General features: G+C 43.2%; 8 protein-coding genes across 8 annotated transcripts; 4 read left to right on the forward strand and 4 right to left on the reverse strand.

Moving 5' to 3' along the window:
- Positions 1–1,383: 1,383 nt before the first annotated feature.
- Positions 1,384–2,995, reverse strand: Bfra_009692 (putative pyridoxamine phosphate oxidase family protein; the record flags this gene model as incomplete). Its single annotated transcript, XM_037340032.1, has 5 exons — positions 1,384–1,833; positions 1,979–2,157; positions 2,265–2,311; positions 2,656–2,697; positions 2,871–2,995. The coding sequence occupies 5 exons, from the start codon at positions 2,993–2,995 to the stop codon at positions 1,384–1,386; spliced, it is 843 nt and encodes a 280-aa protein (XP_037189255.1).
- An 872-nt stretch (positions 2,996–3,867) lies between these two features.
- Bfra_009693 (putative serine threonine protein phosphatase protein) lies at positions 3,868–5,592 on the reverse strand (the record flags this gene model as incomplete). The annotated part of the gene is made up of 5 exons (XM_037340033.1): positions 3,868–4,059; positions 4,113–4,542; positions 4,590–5,043; positions 5,102–5,262; positions 5,462–5,592. 5 exons carry the CDS (start codon positions 5,590–5,592, stop codon positions 3,868–3,870), a joined length of 1,368 nt encoding a protein of 455 aa, XP_037189256.1.
- A 416-nt stretch (positions 5,593–6,008) lies between these two features.
- On the forward strand, positions 6,009–7,936 carry Bfra_009694 (putative nonsense-mediated mrna decay protein; the record flags this gene model as incomplete). Its single annotated transcript, XM_037340034.1, has 2 exons — positions 6,009–6,256; positions 6,307–7,936. 2 exons carry the CDS (start codon positions 6,009–6,011, stop codon positions 7,934–7,936), a joined length of 1,878 nt encoding a protein of 625 aa, XP_037189257.1.
- Positions 7,937–12,751: 4,815 nt separating this feature from the next.
- Positions 12,752–13,612, forward strand: Bfra_009695 (putative indole-diterpene biosynthesis protein; the record flags this gene model as incomplete). Its single annotated transcript, XM_037340035.1, has 1 exon — positions 12,752–13,612. One exon carries the CDS (start codon positions 12,752–12,754, stop codon positions 13,610–13,612), a length of 861 nt encoding a protein of 286 aa, XP_037189258.1.
- Positions 13,613–16,434: 2,822 nt separating this feature from the next.
- On the forward strand, positions 16,435–17,070 carry Bfra_009696 (uncharacterized protein; the record flags this gene model as incomplete). Its single annotated transcript, XM_037340036.1, has 1 exon — positions 16,435–17,070. The coding sequence occupies one exon, from the start codon at positions 16,435–16,437 to the stop codon at positions 17,068–17,070; it is 636 nt and encodes a 211-aa protein (XP_037189259.1).
- Positions 17,071–20,329: 3,259 nt separating this feature from the next.
- Bfra_009697 (uncharacterized protein) lies at positions 20,330–21,451 on the forward strand (the record flags this gene model as incomplete). Its single annotated transcript, XM_037340037.1, has 1 exon — positions 20,330–21,451. The coding sequence occupies one exon, from the start codon at positions 20,330–20,332 to the stop codon at positions 21,449–21,451; it is 1,122 nt and encodes a 373-aa protein (XP_037189260.1).
- Positions 21,452–22,138: 687 nt separating this feature from the next.
- Positions 22,139–22,891, reverse strand: Bfra_009698 (uncharacterized protein; the record flags this gene model as incomplete). The annotated part of the gene is made up of 2 exons (XM_037340038.1): positions 22,139–22,591; positions 22,646–22,891. 2 exons carry the CDS (start codon positions 22,889–22,891, stop codon positions 22,139–22,141), a joined length of 699 nt encoding a protein of 232 aa, XP_037189261.1.
- A 656-nt stretch (positions 22,892–23,547) lies between these two features.
- Bfra_009699 (putative methyl transferase protein) lies at positions 23,548–24,104 on the reverse strand (the record flags this gene model as incomplete). The annotated part of the gene is made up of 2 exons (XM_037340039.1): positions 23,548–23,870; positions 23,897–24,104. The coding sequence occupies 2 exons, from the start codon at positions 24,102–24,104 to the stop codon at positions 23,548–23,550; spliced, it is 531 nt and encodes a 176-aa protein (XP_037189262.1).
- Between the last annotated feature and the right edge of the window lie 215 nt (positions 24,105–24,319).

Consider the following 24,319-nt stretch of genomic DNA (forward strand, 5'->3'; position numbering starts at 1 on the left):
AGATGTTAGGGTGAGCCACCCTGAGCCACCAGTCAGGAACAAGTCTCCTGATGATATCCGGACGGCATCAAGGCGTATGAATTTTGGTGCGATTGATGAGTAAGGTTACATGCATGTATTGAGGATCTTTAACCAAAAGGGTATACTTAGAACTTAGCACTTGCACATTTACTATACTTTGTACGAACATCCGAGGGGGTAACCACATGGGAAAGGAACACCGGTGAACGGCAATTTCTTTTCCCCCTCGAGATGAAAATAAATGATGTGAACAAGACGAAGATATTAATTACAATGATCACAAGACCTCGAAACAGAGCAATACAATGCCCGATAAGAAATTGACTTCGCATATTAAAATTTAAACAAAATAACAACAATATACCAAGTTAAAGTGACACCCACAATGCGTACCGAAGACTCTATCTATCATCCGTGTTTTCGATAGCCAAGCCATCAACAAATATTACTAAGTGTAGATCAACCATGCTGCATTAACCATCCAGCCGTCCACCTCTCCCATATCACCCCTCTGGACTTCTCTCCTCCACTCAATGCCAGGAACAGCAATTGAATACGAGAAAGCCTTCAAAGCAGCACTCCGACTCCTCGTACTGGACGGGTCAAAATAAAGTTAAGATCTAATGAAATGAACTCCTGGATGAAAGACCCCGTAAAAAGATTCTGATTCTGCGAACCGGACCGAAGAAATCTGATGTTATCTTTCGACATGTTTGTTTCTGATACCGTTGTCAGGGATAAACACGAAAGGTGTGAGTTTGATAGATTGATCGATATATAGTTTGATACCGATACCGTATTTAGATAGCATCAGAAACTCCGCACCCTTTTTCATCGCGGGCTTTGACGTCTTCGAGTATAAGGCCTAGCATCGCCAATCAATCAATATTCAAAAAACCTATCTGAATCAAAATTGAACAAACATCCGCAAAATCCCAGACAAAAATGTTCCAAATAAACAAATAAGCAACGCTTGGCGGAAAAGCTTGACCAACGCCACCATCCCCGGACAATTTTAAAATTGCAATGGGAAGGGATGGAAAATGGGAAATGACGGTGTGCTTATGAGACACCGTTTGGGAGATCTGGGGAAGATGAGATGGTGTGGAAGGAAAGAGGTAAGGCTTCAAGGGGGGTGGGGAGATTGGATTGTTGGTTGGTGACGCGTGGAAGGTTACATCTTGTCTATCATGGGTACCGGCAGACGGAAGGACTTGTGTCTACTATCGATACACAATGTGAACTTTGAGCAACTTCTTTATGTAAAATCACCTGAGTATCTAGTCATATTTACTACCTCCAAAATGGTGTTCGGAAAGAGATCGAAACTAAAGAAAAGAAAAGCATAGCGACTTTATCCCCTCAGAGCTCAACTTCCAGATGATTCCTCCCGGTCAAATTCCCCATCAACTCTCGAACCTCTGTTACCCTCCCGACTACACTTTCGAATCCTCCCTCCTTGCCCCAAACTCTCATTAGCAAGGCCATTAAGAAACCCATCAATACCCCCAAGATCACACCTCTCCATTCCCCTTTCACAATTCTCTTTCCCCAGAATATAGCCTCATCAACCTTGACTCTTATAACACTATTCCCCATTTTCTGTTTCCGTGCACTCTTCAATCCAGGTAACGCATCATGTGAGTAACTGTTGTTCAATAATTGGTAATCCTGCATTTCATTTTTCTCTACTTTTTGACCGGCCCAGTGGCCTAGAGTTTTACGATCGGTCCAGGGACCAGAGGATGGATTGTCAATTTGAACAGGAAGCGGTGTGAGAAGGGGAACGCCGTAGCCGCAAGATGTCTGGACCTAATGTTCCTGTCAATAATCTTTTCTTTTGGATGTCTTCCATTTGTCTCGAACACTCTATTTCTTGAAGTCAAGAGCAGAATTATATTGCGCTAAATCATAGGATGCATTCATGAGAATCAGTTAGAGAAAAAAGAAAACATACCTTCCAAACATCCAACAAGATCACAGCTCTCGCGCCATCCACATTTGACTTTCCCATTTTAGCCAATAGAGGTGCGAAGTCAGGTGTATTCCACTCGACGACATGTCCTGTGCAGAAAAATCGCATTATGCGGGGAGTGGAGGTGAAAGAACAGAACATTATTGTTACGCGACTGTTCTCTTGGAGGAAGTTAGTGCGGAGATGGAAAAGTAAGGAATTAGGTTATTGTGAGAGGAGGAGAGGGTAGAGATTGAGGGTAGAGATTAAGGGATATGAATGGACGAACCATAGATATGGCTAATGGTCTCGACGCCCGAACCAGTGGCATCGATACTGTTAAAGCGTCAGATTCATCATTCACAAACTTGGGGGCTGCAAGTAGAAACAGTGACGATATCAAAAGTGCATGAAATCGACAAATAGCAAAAACACCACAATACTAATTTCAGACGGCAAAAGAAGGACAATCACCGCATGTACTACCAAGATCGATGACCACTAAAGTCACACGTCATGGCAGCCCTCCGGATGTTCGTATCTGCCACTTCCCCATTACCAAACCCGAATTATCATCCCAAATCCCACTCCGACAAATTCCTTCATCAACACATCACTCCCAAGCCCCAGCAATATCGAAACAATACGAGTAAGAAACGGGAAAGGGAACAACAACTCACTAAGCACAACTATTCGGTCCCAAGATCTTGAATGTCGCATCTCTAATCATCAAATATCAGTATATATTTCCTCTATTCTTTCTCCTCTTTCCCCTCCCACTGCCCCCTTCTCATCATCCATATCACCTCTCTCTCCAACATTCTTCCTTCCTCTCCTCTTTCCATCACCCCAACCCAAATTCCCTCAACACAAGCCAACAAAGAAAATCACTCACGGCAACCCCTTCGGACTAAGATTGATATGCTTCCCATACGTCGGCGCCGAGCCAGTAAAGAAAACCGGTTGAGCCATTGCCCACTCCGCTAATTCTGGAGAGATAGATGGGAAGTATTTAACCATTTTCCTTGTTTCTTCTTCTATTTGTCTTTTTCTTTATGTTTTGGTACTGAGGAACTGAGAAATGACTGGAAGGGTATATGAGTAACTAAATATCGAGCGTTCCGGCCAGATGGATGAGGGAAATATATGTATATATATGTAGGTGGGATAAGTGATGTGTATGATTGAATTGCTCAGAGAGATAATGTAATATAATGTGATCCTACAAGTTCACAAGAGAAAGTCAATCTCGAACAAAAGAATTTTCAACAATAGAATTGATGTCGAACAACAAAGACTCATCTATCCATCCAGCTATCAATTTGAGTCACAAAGTAAGAACGACGCGGTTGTGCGGGGTAGGTAGGTATTAGCACCACGCAAAGACACATCAAAGGTCCCCGAATTTCCTCGATTTTCAATTGGAAGCCCTTTACTTCACATGCTTGGCGGGTGAACTGAACTGAACTATTCTCATAATTTCACATGTGAATATATAAGCTATGACTTTAAAAATTTTTAAAATGCAACGACTCGAATTCGTATCATCATCTTGTATGCTATACGCTACGCTTGATATACCATGCCATGTATTTCTTAAACCATCTCTCATCAACTCATCACTCATAAGGTCTAAGATCCATGGATACCTTTCATTCCACACCTATTCCGTGTCAAATAGCCAGATCAGGCCGAGCCAAACCCATCATCTCGATTTAGATTAAAAAACAAAAGACAGAAACCAGATTCAACTATTGTTGTACAGGGGTAATGTGACCAAACAGACGCCTTTATGAAATGCCGACCTTTAAAAAACAAACGCCTATGTGGATATCCAGTATACATCTCCTGAAATTGGAGAATGTATCGACAGTAAAGAACGTGTGGTATAATTAAAGGAAGTAATCCCCAGCACCTCTCCGACCACCTGGAACTGCACGTTGATCTTCTGGCACGGCACTGAAAATGCTGAATTTGGGGTTGAGGTCTTCTCCAACGTTCATAATCGAAGCGACGTTACCACATCGGTAACAGTAGTTAGGAGCTGACCAGACAGTAACGACAGATTTTTGTGCGAAATGATACTGAAAAGTGTTAGCAAATTTCCGCTGTCATCTAAGCAGATGAGATAGCATACCTTGTATCCTTCGTTGACAAGTTGATGGGCACGAGCAATGAGTTTCAAACCATTAACATGATTGAACTCATTGGCAACCTTGTCTCCAAATAGCCATCCAGCCCCACGGGGAGAAACAGCCCAAGTATCAACATCCTCAGGATCACTCCATACCAAATCACAGAAAGCGCCCTCATGAGGAATTTCTTGAGCACGTGCAACAACTCTGATTTGATCAACAGTTCGAATTTCTGGACTCAAACCACCGTGAACGCAAAGAACTTCTCCATCAACAACTGCTGCAAGTACGAGGAAGTCGAAAACTTGACAGCAAGATTTCCAAACCGAAGCATTGCCGTATTTTTGTTGACATTCTTCGTAGAACCCATATACTTGAGTGATTTGACGAGATTCGTGATTTCCTCGAACGAGTGTAATTTTATCGGGATACCTGGTATTGTTAGAGATTGGTCTGACCAAATGAAGTGATTCACTTACGTAGCTTTCAAGCACATCAGTAATGTGAAAGTTTCCAAACTAAAATATCCTCTATCGACGAAATCACCCAAGAAGATAAAATTTTGGTTCCCATTTCCAGAGACTTGATTATTGTTGACATTAATCCCGGAATCAGCTCCAGAACTCGTACTGCGGTTTGATCCACCTGCTGTACGTGGGCGTCCTCGAGGCTCATCATCGTCATCATCATCGTCTCCTCCACTTGCGCTTTCCACACCACTGTCACTACTTCGTATCTTCTTCTTCAACTTTGGATCTGTAATCTCAGTAGGTGGTTCGAGCGCATCTGTGTTGATCATAGTGGTGGGGGCTTGAACATTTGTCTCGCCTGGCATACCACCAGCGATACGGAAGAGTTCGAGTAAATCGTAAAATTGTCCATGGATATCACCACAAATGGTAACAGGAGTTGCGACAGGCTGTATATTTGACTCTGTTGGGGAAAGGATCAGTACAAGAAGATATAAAGTGATGATTCAGAAGGGTATTACCTTCCATTAAGCACTCCTTTACCATCTCGCAAAGTTGTTTCATTGCCCACTCTGGTAGATAATGACATTGTTTCGCCTCTGCTAACCACTCCTCCAGACCGGAACGAGGTCCCAATTTCGCAGCTCCAGGGCGGGGTACTGTGGGACTCATGTTGTGTATTCTGATAAGGTGATGGCGAAGTCTTGAGCTTCCTTTCGGATACGTGAGCAAGTAGGATTATATTGTGACTTAAAATTTCCCGACTTTAGGAGAGTTGAGTCCGTTCCTGAATCCTCTTTGAGTTCTGCCGGGTTTTCTAAAATCGTCTCGAGGTTGCAGGTATATCTTGTTGGTACGGATGCTTTTTCAACAATTATCACTCTGCAATTGTCGCAATTGGTTTGTTCAATGCCCTTTTCAGAGCTGATATTGGCTTCTTGGGAGTTGTCGTAATCGTCTTAATGTGAGTGTTCGTAATCCTCCTGATAGAATACCTCTTCAACTGCCTCATCTGAGAGTACTTGGAATCATGCTGCGCTATGCCCGATATCGTAGTATAACCGAAGAAGTTGACATAGATTATGTGAATGGTGACCGTATTCTCGGTGTTTAGGCTTTCCGCCCCAAGTGCATTCATTCCCTTGGTAGTGATGCCCCACGTCTAACCTTATCAGCAATCACATAATTCGAGTACAATAATGCTGTTTCTTACTTGCACAAACACAACACAAACCAGTGGGCGATTTCTATAATAGATGGCCGTCGCAATTCTTTATATCAATGTGCTTCTCATGAATTTGTAAAGCCGTACAGATTAAGGAACTTGAATATCAATTATTCGGTTCCGCAGGCCCCAAATCATTTGGCGCAATAATCTGATTGAAAGTCGACCTCAAAGTTTCACCCGTTATACAACTGCCATTCAGAATGGCTACCACCGCAGGATCTCGCAATAATGCCAATGGTGTTCTTTCTGTTACAACTACCCAGACATCGGGGAATGCCTCCAAACAAACTGCTAGCAAGCCAGCAAGTTCCAAAATGAAACTTATTGTCCGTAGACTGGCTCCTGGATTGACGGAGACAGAATTCTGCACATTACTTGGTGACGAATGGAAGGTAGGACAGGGAAAGGTTGATTGGTTTCAATACAACCCAGGAAAAGATTCTAAAGAGTATGTACTTTCGCAGAGAATGCGCCGGCGTTACTTACAAAAAAACACAGCCCTTCAAAACCATCCCGTCCTTCTCGAGCATATCTTCACTTGACTAATAGTGACCATCTTTTGCCATTCTCCGACGTCGTGCGAAAATCCAGTTTTGAAGATGCAAAAAATACATACACAAATTCTTGTCTTATTGGACCACCCACTGTCGAATTTGCGCCATACAGCAGAGTCCCCGCAGGTCTTAAACGTCGTACAGATGCCCGGGCTGGAACAATTGATCAAGACCCAGAATTCATGGCATTTTTGGAAGGTTTGGCTAATCCAGTTACTACAAAAGAAGTTGGCGCAGAGGGCGAAGATCCCCCGACAGGAAAGGCCGAGAAGGTCACAGTAACTCCCTTGGTTCAATTTTTGAAAGACAAGAAGGCCAATAAGACGAAGGAATCAGCAGCCAAAGCGGCGAAGAAACAGGAAACTTCAAAGTCCAAGACGAGTGAAGGATCGAGTTCTACAGGTGATGGCAAGAAGTCCAATAAGGATTCCAAAACCGACAAAGTTGCGGCCACACAGGAAGCTGTCAAGATTCTAAACAGGGAAGCTGGCAAGAGACCAGCAGCTGCATCAAGCTCATCGGCAGCCTCTGCATCTTCTCAAAGTAGTACTGAAAAGAATGTACCGAAGCTTGATACTTCTAAAATTCCAGCAAATGAAAGGCAAGCTGTCGTCGCTGCTCATGTTCGGATGCTTCGACGTGATCTCGGACTCAATCCCTCTCAGGCGCATCGTCGTATCAAACGCGATACAGCTAGTGCAGTGAAGGCAGAGTCTACTGAAAAGCCCACCGCAACTTCTAACAACAGCGCATCTTCACCAGCTACTCCTACAACACCCACAGGTCCGAAAGTTCCTCCTGCTCAGCCTAGCGCTCAATCAGGTAGCCGGAGATCTAGAAGAGGCAATCAAAATCATAACACCGAATCATCCACAAGTAAGCCATCGACTACTACTACTTCCGCCCCAACCACACCTATGGTTCTGCTTAGAAAGCCCGATAATCAAAGACCCCAACAACGACCAAGTACCGCTACTTCTCAGCCTTCATCTGCTCCCCAAGTTCAACCAAAACCAACTCAAAAAGTCGCTCCAGCTGCTTCAGCTACGGTACCACCTCAACAAGCTACTTCAAATCGAGGGTCAAAAGCTCAGGTGGACGTTTCATCCAAAATTTCCCGACAAGCTTTCATCAAACATGCCAATCCGTCTCAAGGTGTGACCGAACCATTGCTAAAAGAAGCATTAGAGAAGTTTGGCAAAGTCTCTATGGTTGAGATAGACAAAAAGAAAGGCTTTGCATACGCCGATTTTGAAGATGCAGAAGGTTTGAAGAAGGCAATGGCTGCAAATCCAGTTTCCGTGGCTCAAGGCACCGTCCACGTTATGCCACGAAAGGGGAATACTGGCAACCCAGTACCACGTGCTGCTCCGGCCCCAAGAGCACCTGCTCCATCGCCTGCTAATCCCGCTTCGCGTGGTGGTAGAGGTGGAACCATGGGAAGAAGGGGTGGTAGAAACGGAGGTGGAAGAGTTCGCGTGGATATTCCAGGCGCGGACTCTTCAAAATCTTCTTCGGCTGCGGATTCTTCGAAATCAACTCCAGTCACGCCTGCAGGATCAGCTCCTAAGTGAAACTTTCTTGATTTCAAAGAGTGGATCAGTAAATTCTCGAAAAGAAACTAGAGATGGTTTGCCAATCTATCAAGAATATGAGCCACTATCGAAAATACTAGAATTACATGCGTCATCGAAAGTATTCATTAAGGTGCCACAAAGGGTACAAAATCCCAAGTATAACACCCAAAATAGCACTTGGGTTTATTCTAAGCTTGTCCAATTTTGGTCTGAAGCTCAAAGGGATGAGATTATGTGTAGAAGAAGCATAAATTACGAGCATGCGCGCAAGGCCATACGAGATGGCGGGAGAGGAGAGCTAGGAAGTATTCGTCCTTTAGTGGTAGGAGGTGTTGGCCTGAATACAATTACACGACCCCCCAACTGGGGTATCGTGTCTGGTCTAGTATTACGTAGCAAAATCTTGAGATCATTCATTGATCCTTTTCTTATGGTTACATTCATTGATATGCTTAAATCTTATGCTCAACAAGGCGAACCGTGTCGTCTGAAGTGGCTATCATCCAATGGATACATGCTCTTATCTGCTCGATGACATTGCCAAAACTCCCGAGTCCTCACACTTCTTTCCGTTCCTAGAGCCGACCCCCGGAGCTGAGATGTTCAAATGTTGCACAAATTTCCTCTTTATAGTTATCTCTAGCTTCTTTCTATAGGTTAATAAATGAATGGATAACAGTAGAGCACCATATATCATATGGCATGGCCCATAATTGTAGGATGGTGCAAAGTTTTGTACTACTTCTGGTATGTAGATCCGGGGTGATGCTCGACCATCTGATGTCTAAGATTTATTGCTGTCGTTTACTATAATTCTTGTTGCCATTTCTTTCACTCATACTGTCGTTCAGCGTCTCTGAATAGTAGTCTGCGGAGTATTCCCTCTAGCACCAAAAAGCGGCAAAATTACTGTGTTCATGATGCTTAAGTGAAACGTAAATCGTTAGCCACAGCCCACATTCGTAGATCATATGTCTGACTTTGGAAGTGCTCGCATCTTTAATGAGGATCTTAGTAGCCTTTTTAAAGGGAGCATATGGAATACAAGATCATTCAAAGTGTGGAGCTGGTAGTGAATCATCATTTTGGGGATTTTTGGTTATGAGGGTACTCCACTAGTTTGGGAGTGGTTGTGGAGTGATGAAGATCGGGCGAGGTGAATTTGATGTCGTTTGGGGAGTAAGAAGTGTTCTGAGAGGGTTCCTACAGGTATGAAAGGGTTGTAAAATCGGGGTATTGGAACTACAACAAAACATGCAGAGAAAAAGGGAAAACTTGACATAGGTTTTGGAGAGTCTTTCTTTCTTTCGGCCAGAGCTATCTTCCGCAGCCTTGGTCAAGAATGTGTGACTGATAAGTATCGGGACTCTCGGTGAAGAATCGAAGATTCAGTGAACGCTGTTGATGGTTCAATATTATCGTCTTTTTTTATGAGGTCTCATTGACGATAAGTTATTGCCTTTTTTTCATCTTACTCGCTGTTTCTTCTGGTATTGAAAACTGTATATTTATCCACGAAAGCAAATGTTTCGAGAAAGTCTTTCGAGATGAGGTATTAGTTGGCAGATCTGCGCAAGTAGATTACCGGAACTTGCTTCTGCATTTTGGTCGATATTGATGATTGATTGGCCTAGTATGAGAGCAGAAGAGCAGCTATATATAGTTATATATGGGGAAATAAGGATTGCTGGTGATTACGAATGACATCTCGACTAGGCAAGAAGTAAATTACTTGTGATTACTTTTAGAGTGAAGTGGGATTTATGGTGTTTATTCACTACAACTATATACGGGTATACTCTCAAATGATCTCTATGGAACTGGTAAATACACCTTCTAGGTGCTATATACAGGCTTTGCATTGAGAGGTTGAATGAAGCAGGATATGTTTCATAGAACTTAAGAAATTGGTCAAAAGCAAGCGAACTTGCAGTTGGCTACTCCATCAGCTGTGCGACTTGAAATGAAGTATCTACAGCCTGATGGACTTATCCTGTCGTTTGTACTTTTTGATCCCTAGATTAACTCCCATCGCTGCCATTCTGTGCTTTCTACTGTCAGATAGACTATAGTCGACAAATTTTGGGATCTCTCATTTTAAATTGACAATATCACGGTTGGCATAAAAGGTGAAGTAAGAGCCAATTTCACCGGCGAATGTTCATAAGAGTACACGGCGTCACGAAGAAGATATTTAATCCAGCCATGGAGACTTTTTGCCTTGCAATTGCTTCAGAGTGATTCTTTTTCTCGGCTCTGCTCCATTCAAGCCCCTCGGAGCTACCGATTTATACCTCTGGTACTTTCAAATGATTGGCATGTATCAGGTTGAGTATCGGGGTCGAAGAGGAGAGCTCTGCTCTGGTGATTTGTTCATGGCTACCGAAGGCCAAAAATAAGACGGGATGATGCGAACCGGCGGTAAAATTTCCCATCATCATAATAAGGTGAGACGGTAAATGTTCACGCCGAGAGAAGTAGGATGAGAGTACATAGAAGTCAATGCGAGCAATCGGTCTCTTAATTGATATGATTCTTATGAGATGAATTAAGCGATGATTTCTCGTTGACCGGATAAAAGTTTGTGGAAATTGCTCCTTGTGAGGACTGCAATTTACGGTGTCACGTTTACATCCCTTCCAATATCATGTTCATTCTGGTCAATCATGATGCTTACTACGTGATACACTCTGATGCTCTGTATAATAACGACTATGAGAAGTTGTTGACCTCATCTTCGGCCAGTCTAAAGATTGATTGTTGTCAACCACACGAGCGCTCCTTTTCGAAGGTTGTAATTAGACACAGCTTTACCTTCAACACTTCAGAATTCGTGCTGTTGGCCAGCCAAAGTAGCTTCCGGTGTGTTCGAAATTCTTGACATCTCCCAGATCACAACAGGATAGCACTATGACTAAGGTTCTGAACACCCAGCATTTCGCTAGCTAGTACAGCTCCCTAAGATTCGCATCATCGCCGTAAGATCTCCCTTGATATATAATGATGATATTACGGTTTTCAATGATTCACAGTTCACCAAATTGTTGTACAAGAAATTCATCGTCACACAAATAATGCCTCCATATATTCCAAAATCACCCATCATCATATCCATCATTTTACTCGCATCATTTATCTACTTCGTTGTACAATTCTGTGGAATTCTTATCAGGCTGGGCTGGCCCATCTGCGATTTGGGTGAAGAAATGACGGGGCGTGATTGTTTTTGAAAACCTTTGTGTCAGCCATTGAAGAATCAGAAGAGTTCTCGTGGGACCATGAACATCAAAATTTGAATTGGAATTTTGCGAATACGGAGCCATGCAAACTCGGCTGATAGATAACTGATTGAAAGTAGAAATCCAAAAATCAATCTACTGATGGGGGAAGAGTCAATATCTAGTAAGGACTTCTCAACCTTGCGTTTACCCAATAACTCATCAATAACGTTAGATCTAAATCAAAATATTCTCTTTGCTTAACCAGAACGAGACCCCAATCTTTTGAGTTATGGCCTCTAAAGATCGAGAGAGATCAACATCTTCCTGCGAAGACGACATGTTCCCCCCATGTAGCCCTCTAGTCTTCCAAACTTTGAGGTGCATCTTCACATCAAATATTCCTGCCTAGACATATGATTCCAGAATACTCATTGGTGTCAGGAACAAACGGAAAGGGCTATGAAATAGGCATCTGGATGGTTTAATACCTCAGACGCTACACCGATATAGAATGATAACGTTACAATATACTTATACCCTATCTGAGGAGTTCTCGTTCATCTTTGTGCATGCGTGGATATATGATAGGGTATCGCGCCCTGACTGGAGTCTGTATACCCCCTATAGATTTTTCTCGTCTTACTTGTCTTCTCTTCCACATGCTGCTCTTCATTGTGTCATTTTGAACAGCTTTCCGCTTCAGTCTGAGGGCTGCTGTAAACAGATTTTGATTGAAATTGAGAGATAGTGTGGGTATGCGGCAGGCTTGTATCTGAACCCCCAAGATACCAGATAGGCCGTTTTCTATGAGACCATAGATACAATCACCAGATTGAATCTCTGAAGAAGCGTGAGTTCTAGCTGATTGTTTTGTCATTGAAGTTGACTTGATGTTCAATGGCAATGAAATTGGAGTCTAGCTTATGTAAGCTCTAGACATTCTCCTAACTCTGTGCCGAAGAAAATTAAATTATGGAAATGTGATTGAAATTGCTTGATGATTCTGCATCATTATTGAGAGAACACACATAGACTTCTACTTGATCTCGGAAATTGCCTGTTTCATATCTCCAGGTCTGGCTTCCAAGATATGTCTTGTGCTAGAAGAAAGCTTCAGTGATTCCGTGGCCATTTCTAGAATGATCAAATTTCAGCTAGAAGTTTCAAATGAGTCCGTCATAGTTATCTCATTGTCAGCGTTAACATCAGCGTGGACGTTGATAGACTTCTATATCATTTTTTCCCAAACTAAATTACGGACCTCGGTATCAAAAGAAAAGACCCGCTTTCGAGCCGGCGATACGTACGTATCGGGAGTGTCACCAAACTGGGGCAAACCCGTTGCTCAACAAATTCGGAATTCTTCAACATGAGGATCCCTTCATTAAGACTGCCGCGTTGGCAGTCTTGGTCGGACTGGGTTTGAAAAGCTTTTTTGGCATAATTGCCCTGTCGGCGGATTCACGGAGTGATATAAATTTTAAGTGAAAGAATCATCATCCTGCAAATTTCATCCTCTTTTATTTGTTTTCTTCGTTCAAATTTTTGTGATATATGAGGAATTCCAATTGCGATGGCTAGTGCAACAAAAATGGTACAACCAAAACCTCTATCTGCTTTTAGTAGACTATCACCCTGCGTCTATCTCTACACACCCTCCACCACCACCGCACCACCTCCATCCGATCCTTCAACTATTCTCCTTTGCAGCTGGAACAATGCTGCTCCGAAGCATATCTCCTACTATACCACCTACTATACCAATCTCTTCCCTCTCTCCCGTATCGTTCTCTGCACTATGAAGACTTCTCAGTTCCTCCTCCAATCCGAAGCCCGACGACGCAAAGACGCCGCTCCTGCTATTGATGCTCTATTCTCCGGATCATCTGATCAAGGGGCGAGGTTACTAGTCCATTGCATTAGCAACGGAGGTGCTAAACGATTTTACGGAATCGCTGGGTTGTATCAATCTCTGAAAGGAAAACCGCTTCCTATATCCAGCATCGTATATGATTCTTGTCCATCCCTTCCGTGGTTTAAGCGAGATTTGCACGCGCTCCTCCATGTGCCTGGAGCCAAACTTCCTTGGCTATTGTATATACCCCTAGCGGTTATTGCTATAATAGCTGCGTCTATAGTGTACTTCATCGTACACTTTTGTCCACATTGGGTGTGGAGAGATTTGGTGAGGGGACCATTGGAGGGTTTGAATGATGAGAGATTGGTAAGGAAGGAAGCTACCAGGGGGTATATTTATAGCGAGGAGGATGAAGTCATTGAGTGGAAAGACGTGGAGGAGCATGGGGAAGTAGGTACTCTAAAGGGATATAGGGTTGAGAGGATTAAGATGGTTGGAGGAAAGCATGCGCAAATGTTTAGAGGTGAGGGCGGTGAAGAGGCTTATTGGGGGTTTGTGAGGAAGCTGTGGGTGGATGGATCAAAAGACGTCTGAATAACGCATGTAATTCGAGATGCTCGGTGAAGTACATCGATTTGGCTAGTATAGTTGTTGCAAGTGGATCGTCAAATCTACACTTCCTAGCAATATTTTGAGAGCATAGTGATTGTAGAATACTCGATGCCCGCAAATATTAAATTGGAATATAGAGAAATGTTATGATGCATTAGACTGGGGAGGTACTTCGTTTTCAAGGTAGTGTTCGGTCTTGAAGGCTGCTTAATGCTCGAGAAATTCCAATCATGCTTCTGATGTCTTAGCTCAAATATCCCTTACCCAATTCTCGCGTAGCTCCTTTGGCTTTTTGGTCCAATGAAGAGTATCATTGCTCAAACTTACACGTGCACCCGGGTAAAAAGAGAGCTTGCTATTTAGACTTTAGATGCAAATTTCAGGGGGCGAACAGGATACATAGACTCACCGCCTACTAATATGCAAAACTGCTGCGAACTCATATTGGTAACATCTGTGACATCGCCATCAAGGCGAAGTGTATGCGGTGTCCGATCCGCCCGCTCTTAGCCCGCATCAAGGTACTGGCATTGGTAATGTGGAACAGCGGTAACAAGGTCGACTTTAATGACTTTTAGCTGGCTTCCCCGCATGGTAACACGAGCCTCTTCAAGAAAGCTTCAGTCTAGATGATGACCGCTTGCGGCCGCATCTCCTACAGTCTTACGGTATATAAGATGACAGGATGCCGCCACAATGCGCAATCATTAATAATCTGCATAGCATAGGATAGAGAATCACCGCATCTCATCCGATACACCAGCGTTTGTTTTGCATAACTAGCCGCTTGACCGCTAGACATTTACGAACTTGAAGTGAGATAGATCTTTACACTGGGAAGCCGGTGGATGATCTGAAAAGGGGTATGGTATGTATGTCAGATTCAAATTCTCGTGTCTGTGTTGTTGTGCTGTCGGTGCATTGAGGGATTTATGCAATCGTTGCGTGTGCCTTGCCGGTGCATAATTATTATTCAATCACGTGCGACTCGTGCCATGATCTCCTGGGTTTTGCACTCGTGTCCGACACGCTGAGGAAAGAGTACAGCCTCATTCATCCATCCACCTCCCATGCTTCCAAAACAAGCATTTCAAGTTATCCTTCAATCGGCAAGCTTTTGCTCCGCGGGTTTGATTCAATCGGTTCGTGCCCAGTATAATGTGTCTCAAGCAAAGAATGATACTCGCACTCACTCAATGCCAAATGAAAGCTCTTCTCTAGCATAGAAAACGTCATCACGTATTTCAAAATATTGCATTTCTATTCATCATTGCATCCGAGTGTCACATTTATCCAGCCTTCACAAACTCTGCCTTGCAGAGATTTCCCCCCATCACACCACGTTTTCCGTGTCTTGTCCTTTTTTTCCGGTTCCGACTACTGAGTTCATTTTGAGCGACAGGGTCTGGATGACTCCGCCGCATTTCCAGCCATGTTTGCAAGCCATCAAATCATTATATGGATCTCCAAAAATGTTACGATTGCATCGTGACGACAGACCAACATGTGGCTGAAATATTTAGGATTTATCTCGAGAAGTGGCTGGTTTGGAAAGTTCCGAATGTGGAATGATGCTATGGGAAATCTGACATCAGCATTTGTACTTTGAGAAGCCAAGCTTCCCTGGGAAATTGTTTTGCAAGACATTGTTCAAATGATATCGGGTCTTTTCGAAAATCATTACGCCTCAGCCTTATATTTGGGGGTCGCACAGCCACCGCACAGTGTAGTAATCTAGAGGCTCGAAAGTTGGTCACACAGCAGGTTATGCTCTGACAGTTTTCGTTTTGAGTCAAAGTCACGGAAAAAGTGTTATTGGATATGGTGAAGCTTCAGTTTCCCGCAAGTTTATGGGAGGGGTAAAATCCTCTGAGCGAACCAATTATCCTTGGACAGCTGAGTGGCTGGTACTTTTAGGAGACCTTTGTACGACAGGAGTTGTGTTTCTGTATGGGGGAGGACACACTTGTTGGGTATGCATGATTTTTTTTGGCATGGAGGGGTAGTGGAGAAATTGACAAGAGATAGGCATTGCAAGGCAAGTGAGACTTTTCACTTTACCATGTTCCTTGTCCCCATTTTTAGACGTTTCAATGAAGATGTGGCGAGAAGTTTCTCCTGAAATGGACTTACATATGACACAAAGACGGATAAATCGCTTTGTCAAGCATGAATGAGATCGGATGAGATGCGGAATGAAGTAATTCAAATGAGGCGTTTTTTCCTGTCGGCCCTCACAATCCCTGGAAGAGAATTGACGCCGAAGCCGCGAATCTCTTCTACAATATTCCAAAATCCTCTGTCGTGTTTTCGTAGCCTTGTTAATCTTGTTCTGGGGTTCCTATTCGGATCCAAATTATGACAAAAATATTATAATCTTGCCACATGATGTTTCACAAGGCTGTGCGAAAATTCGATATTCTTAAGATGTGCAAGAGAAATTTTGTAATTTGCCTATGCCTGATCTACTACGCGCGTGAGTTCTCTTCATGTAGGCAACTATACATATATTGTAAACCTCTCCCTTCTTATTGAACAATCTGAGAAGTGCATCATCCAATACTGTTTCTACACATACATACATACGCGCTTCTGAAGCTGCAGGTCATACTTACTTGCATATTCAGCCATTCCAATCAATTTTCTACCTATCTTTAAGGAAGGATTGGTTGACTGGTGGTTGTCAAATATAGTCAATCTCACATCTCATCTTCCACCAATCTACTTTGATACATCAAAAATTCTTCTTCATCTGCTATTCGATCCCCAAACCCCTGGTTCACAAGTACAAATTCACATCATAAATGTCCTACGATCGTCCTCGCTCTCGCGGATTCTTTGAGCGCAATCGTGACGGCCATGAACGCATCATTTTTCGCTCAAACTCAAACTCTCACCGTCGCTCCACATCTCAATCCCGCACCATGGTCCATGAACTAGCAAGCGACCTCGAAGATCGCAATGCCGAACTACAAGCTGTTGCCGAATCACTCAAAACAGAACTGACAGTTGCAGAGAGCAGGAACTGGCAATTGATTTCTGATAATAGTGCATTACAAGATATAGTCCATGTACTTAAGGGAGATAAAGAGATTCTGAGAAGGGAGAGTGAGGAAAAGAGTGGGGATATCGAGTATCTTGAAGAAAGAGTTGCGAGGTTGGAGGGAAAGAGGGAAAGAGCAGAGTTTAGGGGTGAGAGGGCGGAGGAGAGAGTTAGGCTGATGAGAAGGGGTTTGACTGGGAGAGGAATTTTGAGTGAAGGGGGACTGAAAGAAAGACTTGAGGATAAAGTTGCCGAGATTGAGAAGTTGAAGGAGTTAATCAAAATTATGGATGATAAGCTTAGTGAGAGGAATAGATGGTTGGCGGAGAAGGATAATAAGTTGAGACAGTTGAAAAGGTGGATTGTGGGTAAAGGATTTCGTGTTGAGGGGGTCTGAGGGTAGTTGCTAGTTGCTAGTTGCTAGTTGCGATATTGGATTATAGATGCGATGTCTACTTCACGATTTACGGATTAAGATTCGACATCCAAGACGACGTCGGTGCGCTACATTTCATCGACAAGGACAAAGAGGCGGATGTCCATGAATCTTTTTCAGCATCATTTTATATCAATACTAGGGAATGACAGCACCAAAGAGGACCATAGAACGTTCTTGCGCGACGAATAATATATACGTACTGTACGTCACACCTATACACCAACACTCACAGACTAATCTTAGAAAAACCCCCGAAAAAGAGAGGAGGATTTCTTCACGATGCTGTTGAATGCTTTTAGTTTTTGATACCTTGTAGCTGCTTAGATTTAGTCTGCTTGTTTTTTGTTCTTCTTCAAAATGAATGCACTGTCTGTTACTTTAATTCCTTGAATGATGGAGAATGGAAAATGGTTGAATGTTCTTGAATGATATCGGCGTTTACTCATTGGTGCCTTTGGTTTGGCTTTGTATTCTATACCCAGGGGGCTTTATGTATGTACAACCGAATGCAAAAATCGATGCCTTTTCTTCTCGTTAATTGGCATATGCGAATGTACTCTCAGCCCATTTCGTGGTATGAGATGTGTGAGTATCCGTGCTCCACCCAAGAGAGTCGCCTCGAAAGTAAAGCGAAAAAAAGTATGATTATTAGAGTTCAGGTGAGGGGTCAAGAGGGGTTGCACAGTTCTGCCTTCAGGCCCCTGCACATTTTGGCGGCATGGACAGACTGGTTAATTAGGGTTAATTTGGGACCTTGCTTGAAGTTACTTGTTGTGTACTATGATAGTTTGATATATGGTTTATGGATGTATAAGCAAAGGACTTTGGGGAAGTACATGCAAAAAGAAAAGAATAGACATCGTGGAATTTATCCCTGGTTTTCACAGAAACGAATTCTAATTGACATGACGATATTCCAGTCGCCGATTTTCAGCGTCCATCCAGGAAATCCAACGAACCACACACCGAGTACAAGCAATGGCTTTAAAGCATGTCATTATTCCTCCATCTAATCTTCATAAACGATAAACGATAAGAAATGCATTTTACTTATCACACTGCCATTAATCGATGCATGTTTGACGTCAAACTCGCGTCTCGGCAGTTTATTAGTTTGCAGTCTAGGTCTCTTAGCGTAGGTTACATTGCCATAGCCTATCGATTCGTGAAATCTGAAAAGACAATTGAGACTTTTGACACGTGAAGAATAGGCAGGACGGGGGTGCGAAAGGAGAAAAGGAGGGGTGAAAGAGTCATGAAAACTGCACGTGTTTTTATGTAGAGTCCCGTGCCATGGACGGATGGTGGGTTAATTGTTGGAAATGAGAAATCGGGGATACAAAGATTGGTCGAGCAAGAGAAACAATTAAAGGTATACATACCGTGTGAGTAATCTCGAAAGTATTGCAGGGAGGGCTTTTGCATGTACAAACAAAAAACAATGAATTGTTCAATCGAAATGTACCACTTCATGCAGCCACCCCGCATCACCTTACGCACCGACATGTTGTCTAATCCGCATGCCACTTTCTAATTTTCTTCTTTGATCTTTTGTGCGTACATAACCTTGATCTTTCTCATCCCTATCGTTATCCTGTTCTCCCAATAAGTGAGAAAAGAAAAGTGTCCACTCTTTGAGGCTCAAGCCTTCGTAACTTTGCATTCCAACTTCAAACCGTCCTACCCACAATACTAGCATCTGTAAGTACAACGTCGACCCAACGGACAATACTTTAATTCTTATCCATGGCACCCGTCTTCTCGATACCCTAGGTAAAATGATTCTGATCCTCGTCGAATTGGGCATCTCTAACCTAATCCGTATGTAGCACTCGAGGTGTCCAATAAGATGTGCTTAAAAATCCACTCACTGATTAACAATCGAGGAATTTTATGTCAAGGGATAGGCACAGCCTAAATTTTATCCCTGGAAGAACCTATTGGCGGTCTGCCCTGGCGTTTTTTGACTAATTGCGAACGATTCTTGCGAATTCAAAATCCCGAAAGAAGAAAACGATATAGACAAGGCTAGAGAGACATCAAAACACTGCCCCTTTCCTGGGGTCAAATGGGTTGTGAGAACAAGGGCTTAATTTTCTCGATCGTTCGCTAACCAATCAGCGCGATTAGACGTGAGAAAAGCCACGAGGAGATGGCTGAGGAAAGGGATGTTTGAGACTGAGTCACCATCATTTGATAGTTTACGAAAGCTTCGGACATGGAATTGGGATTTCTGGATTTTAGCTAAGAATTGAGAATACAGTAAGTTTGGGGGCTCAAAAAGTAATTTCATTCTTCCTCCGTCCCTTTACATTATGATTTCGAGACATCGGAAATGGCAGATGGGTCTTCTCCGAGTAATTAGATGCTTAGAAGATGACAAAATCAGGAAGGAATAAACAAAATATCATCTGGCGATTGGATTTACGCCAGAAATATGCACAACGGGATGATCAGCCAGGATCCACTTCGGTGAGATCATTAGGAAACCATCCCTTTTCCACCCCGGTTACGCCATGAGCCGCGAAGGAAAAGTGCGAAATGTCAAATGCCCCAGCAGGACTAAGGCTGTGATTGGAAGCTCGAATCGAGTCAAGGCAGAAAAGGTACATGATTGTTTCGAAACCCGGATGCTTTGTAGGCAAGTACTAGGCTAAGCACAAGAACGATAGATAATAGACACCGGTTTTCGAAGAAGAGTCATATGTTTATTGATCCTTCTTGTGTTCATTTTCATGGGGCAGGTTGGCTATGGTATTGGAATGATATGGCTATGTATCGGATGGCTTGAAGATCGGTGTAGAATAGGAGTATATATCTGATAAATTTCCGGCCAGGAATGAGGAATGAAAAAGAGGTGTTTCTTGTTCAGCCTTATATTTATTGATTCGATTCCCATCTCATCTACATCTACATCTACATCTGCATCTACATTTATCTTACCTGCAAAGAATAATTCTCGAATAAAATTGGTCTTATTTATCCATTCAATTCACATCAGCAACGAATAGATTACTTCCTACTGCATCAATACCCATACCCGTTATCCAATTATTTTCCCGCTCTCATTTGATTTATCAATCGCAATCTGATATCGTCGGGTCAGAAACACAACGTACGATTGGTACGAGTTGCTTCGGAGCAAACCTTTCAGGTTACACAAATAGTTACAGTGGTACATAAACGTATTTTTGTACACAAACACAGCATCCTCAGCATGTCTTCCAAGCCCGTCAAGAAGGTGCACTACACTTCCTCCACCAAAGGTTCCTCAGCCCACGGCGGAACTCCCTCATCACCACCCATCACATCTAAACCCACACCCACACCCCGTCGTCCCTCATTCTCTCACCAACGCCACCCCTCCGATTCTGGAGTTGGTTCCTCTTCTTCCAATTCTGCTACTGCAGCAGTAAATTCAGCATCTTTCTATACCGATGCCGACCGCGCACAGCAAAGTCAAAATGTTCATGCCCTCAATGAAGTACTCAGTACACTCAAGGAACGTGTCAAATCTCTCGAATCGAAGAATCGCAATCTAGAAGAAACATTGATAGAAAGCAATCGGGAGAAACGGGAGCTCCGTCGTGAAAGGGATGAATCTTTCCGTATAATTGAAGATTTGAAGAAAGAGAAGTCTCGAGCCAAAGATGGACGAGAGGCGAAAGAGAGTGATGGGATCCGAGTTCGTGGATCCGATACCAATGTTAAGATTACACCTGAGAAGAAGGAAAGAGGAGAAAGAATTCCAGTAACAGTGGAAAGAAATACACCACCCATGACACGCCGCGAAAAAGAACGCGATTCGGAAGCCAGGAGGAAAGACGAAGAAAAACTGAGAGCACAACATCAGGCTAGAGGGCGAAGAACGAGCTATAGAGATGCACCTCCTTCACCACTTTATCGCGACGATGAAAGGGATGTCAATCCTATGAGTCCAAGCTCTCGATACAGAGACGAAGATCTTACCTCCTCTCGCGAAAAACGTAACTCGGGTACTCCGCCAACAACTAAACCGCATAACCCATTTACACCATTGAGTTCCATGGGAGCTAATGCTGTTCCGGGACGAGCAAGAAGAGCAAGTGTTAGCTATGGGACTTCCCCGAGTATATATACGAGTGCACCACAAGGATACCCGGGGATGACGATGGGGAGTAGTTATGTAAGGAGAGAGAGAGATGAGGTGCCTTATATCAGGGGAGAGGTGCCGGTCAATGTTGGCGATGGGGTTGCGGGAACGAGGGGATCGAGGTTGAGTGGTGGGAGTGTAGGGAGTGCAAATGATGATATGTATCCCAATGATGGGAAGTATCATCCCTATCCTTTGAATCATTGATGGATGGTGGCTTTCTTTGTCGGATTCTTTTCTCTCTCTTGGACTTCGCGATTTGGGCGATTGATTGTTTGATGGTTGGGAACGAAAAGTTCGGGTCAACGAACTGGGCATGTATTTTCTTTCCTCTTCTGTACTTTACTTTTGGTCTTGTGGGCGACACGCGTATGGATTGGCTTTGCGGTTCTTTATGGATGGATGGAAACAATACCCCTTACAAAATAAAGAGAAATTAACGAAACGAAGGAACAGGACGGGATGGGCTGGGATTGGACACACGGTACAAATAAAACTGGCGTAAGCCTGGAAGGATAGGAATGGAAACGGAGGGATGGTTTGGGTGGATAATGAGTCTACGTTAGAAAAACACACTAGATAGCTATTATTTCTTACGCCAGATACTCAATATTTAGATATTGGAATAAATACTTTTCTGGAAACTTTTGTGAATATTTTTCTCTGAACTGAACTTTTTGTAGGTTAAGTTAAGCTTGTGACCGGATAGAAAAAGTGATTGCATTTCCCACTTGGAATACTCTTGCTGAGGATAGTGAGTCCAGAAATTGTTCGAAAAGACTGTTTCCAATGTTGCTTCATCACAAAAATGCAGATTGGTATAACTAAGAAAGATATGATAAGACCCTATGTCGTCAAATATTATATGTCTTTCTGGGCTAAATAGCCTATCTGCTACTCTCCCACAGGTCTCGTCGCACCAGTCATAAACCCAACCGCAGCCTCTAAGATATCTCTCACAATCTTCAATTCCAATTCTGTTCTCGGAGTATATATCATCAGATATTCCGCAGGCATCTTTAATGTGCCAGCCAAGGTCATTCTTTCACCCCATCCCTTCTCAATCACATCTTTGCAATCCTTAGGTGAGAGTACTGCGTGCATTGAATAATCCACATTTTTTCCCTCTGTATGGACATGTGCTATCTCTCGTTTCGTCTTCCGTGCTGGGAGATGAGGTGTCGGAACTTTGTTTGCGATTAAGAGGGCGTCGCCGTGTTTTTCGAGGACAGATGTAGTCAGAATTACGTGGTCAGGATAAGTTTTGGCTAGGTCGATAATGGTTTGATCGATTAGTTTGTGCATATCATTTTCACCGAATTGATTGATCTGCCTGTGGGGCACTACCTATTTTTGCTTGTTAGTAGTTCGTGCAGGTTTGGAGGGACCGCCTCAAGGTACCCATTTGCTCTTCTCAGGTCTAGGACCTTCTCGGTTTGGTAATGGTTGTTTCAAAAAGCTCCGTTGGCCAAGTGCCCCGCACTTTTCAATCTCGTTGGGGTCATCGTAGCATGCAGTATCGAAAGGTTTGCTTTTGAAATACCGGAGGAAGTATTGGACGAGTAGGTAGCCGAATATATTGCTAGGAAGGGCATTTTCTTTGAATTCTAACCAGCCGTGATAATCTGCGCGAGATGATTTAAACATCACGAAAGCACACGTCGATCAATTGAACTCCAGAAAGATGTCGTAGAAGTCATCTTAAGAAAGGATGGACTTTGAGAGTGATGATCGGTGGATTAGCTGGCTTGTGCTTACAGCTTGATGCCCCTGTAATGCAGGCCTTCATTGGGACGTAAAAGTGGTACACCATCATTCGGACGGAATCAGACATTGAAAGCATTGATAATTCGATATTACACAATGATAGATATATGATCTCAAATGCAGATTGATTAAATTGTACGATGAATCCAAATCTTTCGAAGCAATCTTAAATTCAAAGCCTTGGTTCTTTAATTTAAGATCGAATATTGAAAAAAAATAGCAATCTTACATATATCTTAGATGAGCCTTTTATCGCGCTTGCCTGAAGCAACCTAAAGCGATGCCCGGATTTGCAATTCCAGAAACTGACACGGACGACAGCAAGCCATTCCTAGATATGGTGATGGTCTAAGTACTCTAATTGGCCGGTTTCGTAGCCTTCACAAGTAGAAACGGAGGACGATGCCTTGCTAGAGCCTATTCTGGATATTCCTTTATCTGCTCTGGTGTTGGTCCCCATTCGTCAATTGCAGACAATATGAAGCTAGCACCAAGAAAAATCGTGATATATGTAGCAATCGTTCGGTGTTGTTTGACTACCCCTTTTGCCAACCAGTCTGTCGTTCGAGGCCCTCAAACAAATAACTATCTGGTGGCCAGACGTCTTGACCTTCCGCATCTTTAATCCAGTCAGGGTTTCGTGGAGCAGTCCAAATGGGATGCTCCACAGAAAAAATAAAAGCTCCTCCAGGCTTCAATGATGTGTAGACTTGCTCGATAAGAGATGGTAGATTCTCGATATAGAGAAGGGCCAGAGAGCTGTAGGCAACATGAAGCTCATTTGGAGATATCTGTAACGTCTCGAAATCGGCTTTGCGATAACTGATAGAAGGATCTTCTGGGTACTTTCGTGCTCGAGCTAACATATTTCAGATACGTCTGTACCCCGAACAAATTTTGCACCATTTTCCCGCGCCCATCTACACATCCAGCCAAACCCGCATCCAAGATCTAGGAAATTTGATCCCTCGAGGCTTGCTAACCAAAAAGGTAGTACTTCAAAACCAGGAGCCTTTTCCAATCCATGAACAGAGCGTGGAAGCTGAGCATATGCTTTGAAAAAGTCCTCTTGATCGTAGATATTTTGTGCCATGATGCGATTCTGTGATTAGAAGTCCAGGCAATCTGAATGTTCTTGATAGTTCTGTTTCGAAAGGTAGGTGTATCCTCACCTGTAGAGACCCAACAATCACGCAATTTGCTACTTATCTGGTAAATGGGCGATTAAGGAAAGTCGATTCTTCCCGCAGTCTCCATACTTGAGATACGGTACTTTTTTGTTCTCCAATGTGATACAAAATGTGCAAA

The sequence above is a fragment of the Botrytis fragariae genome, assembly GCF_013461495.1.
Source record: "Botrytis fragariae strain BVB16 chromosome Unknown tig00000163, whole genome shotgun sequence".
Lineage (NCBI taxonomy): Eukaryota > Fungi > Ascomycota > Leotiomycetes > Helotiales > Sclerotiniaceae > Botrytis > Botrytis fragariae.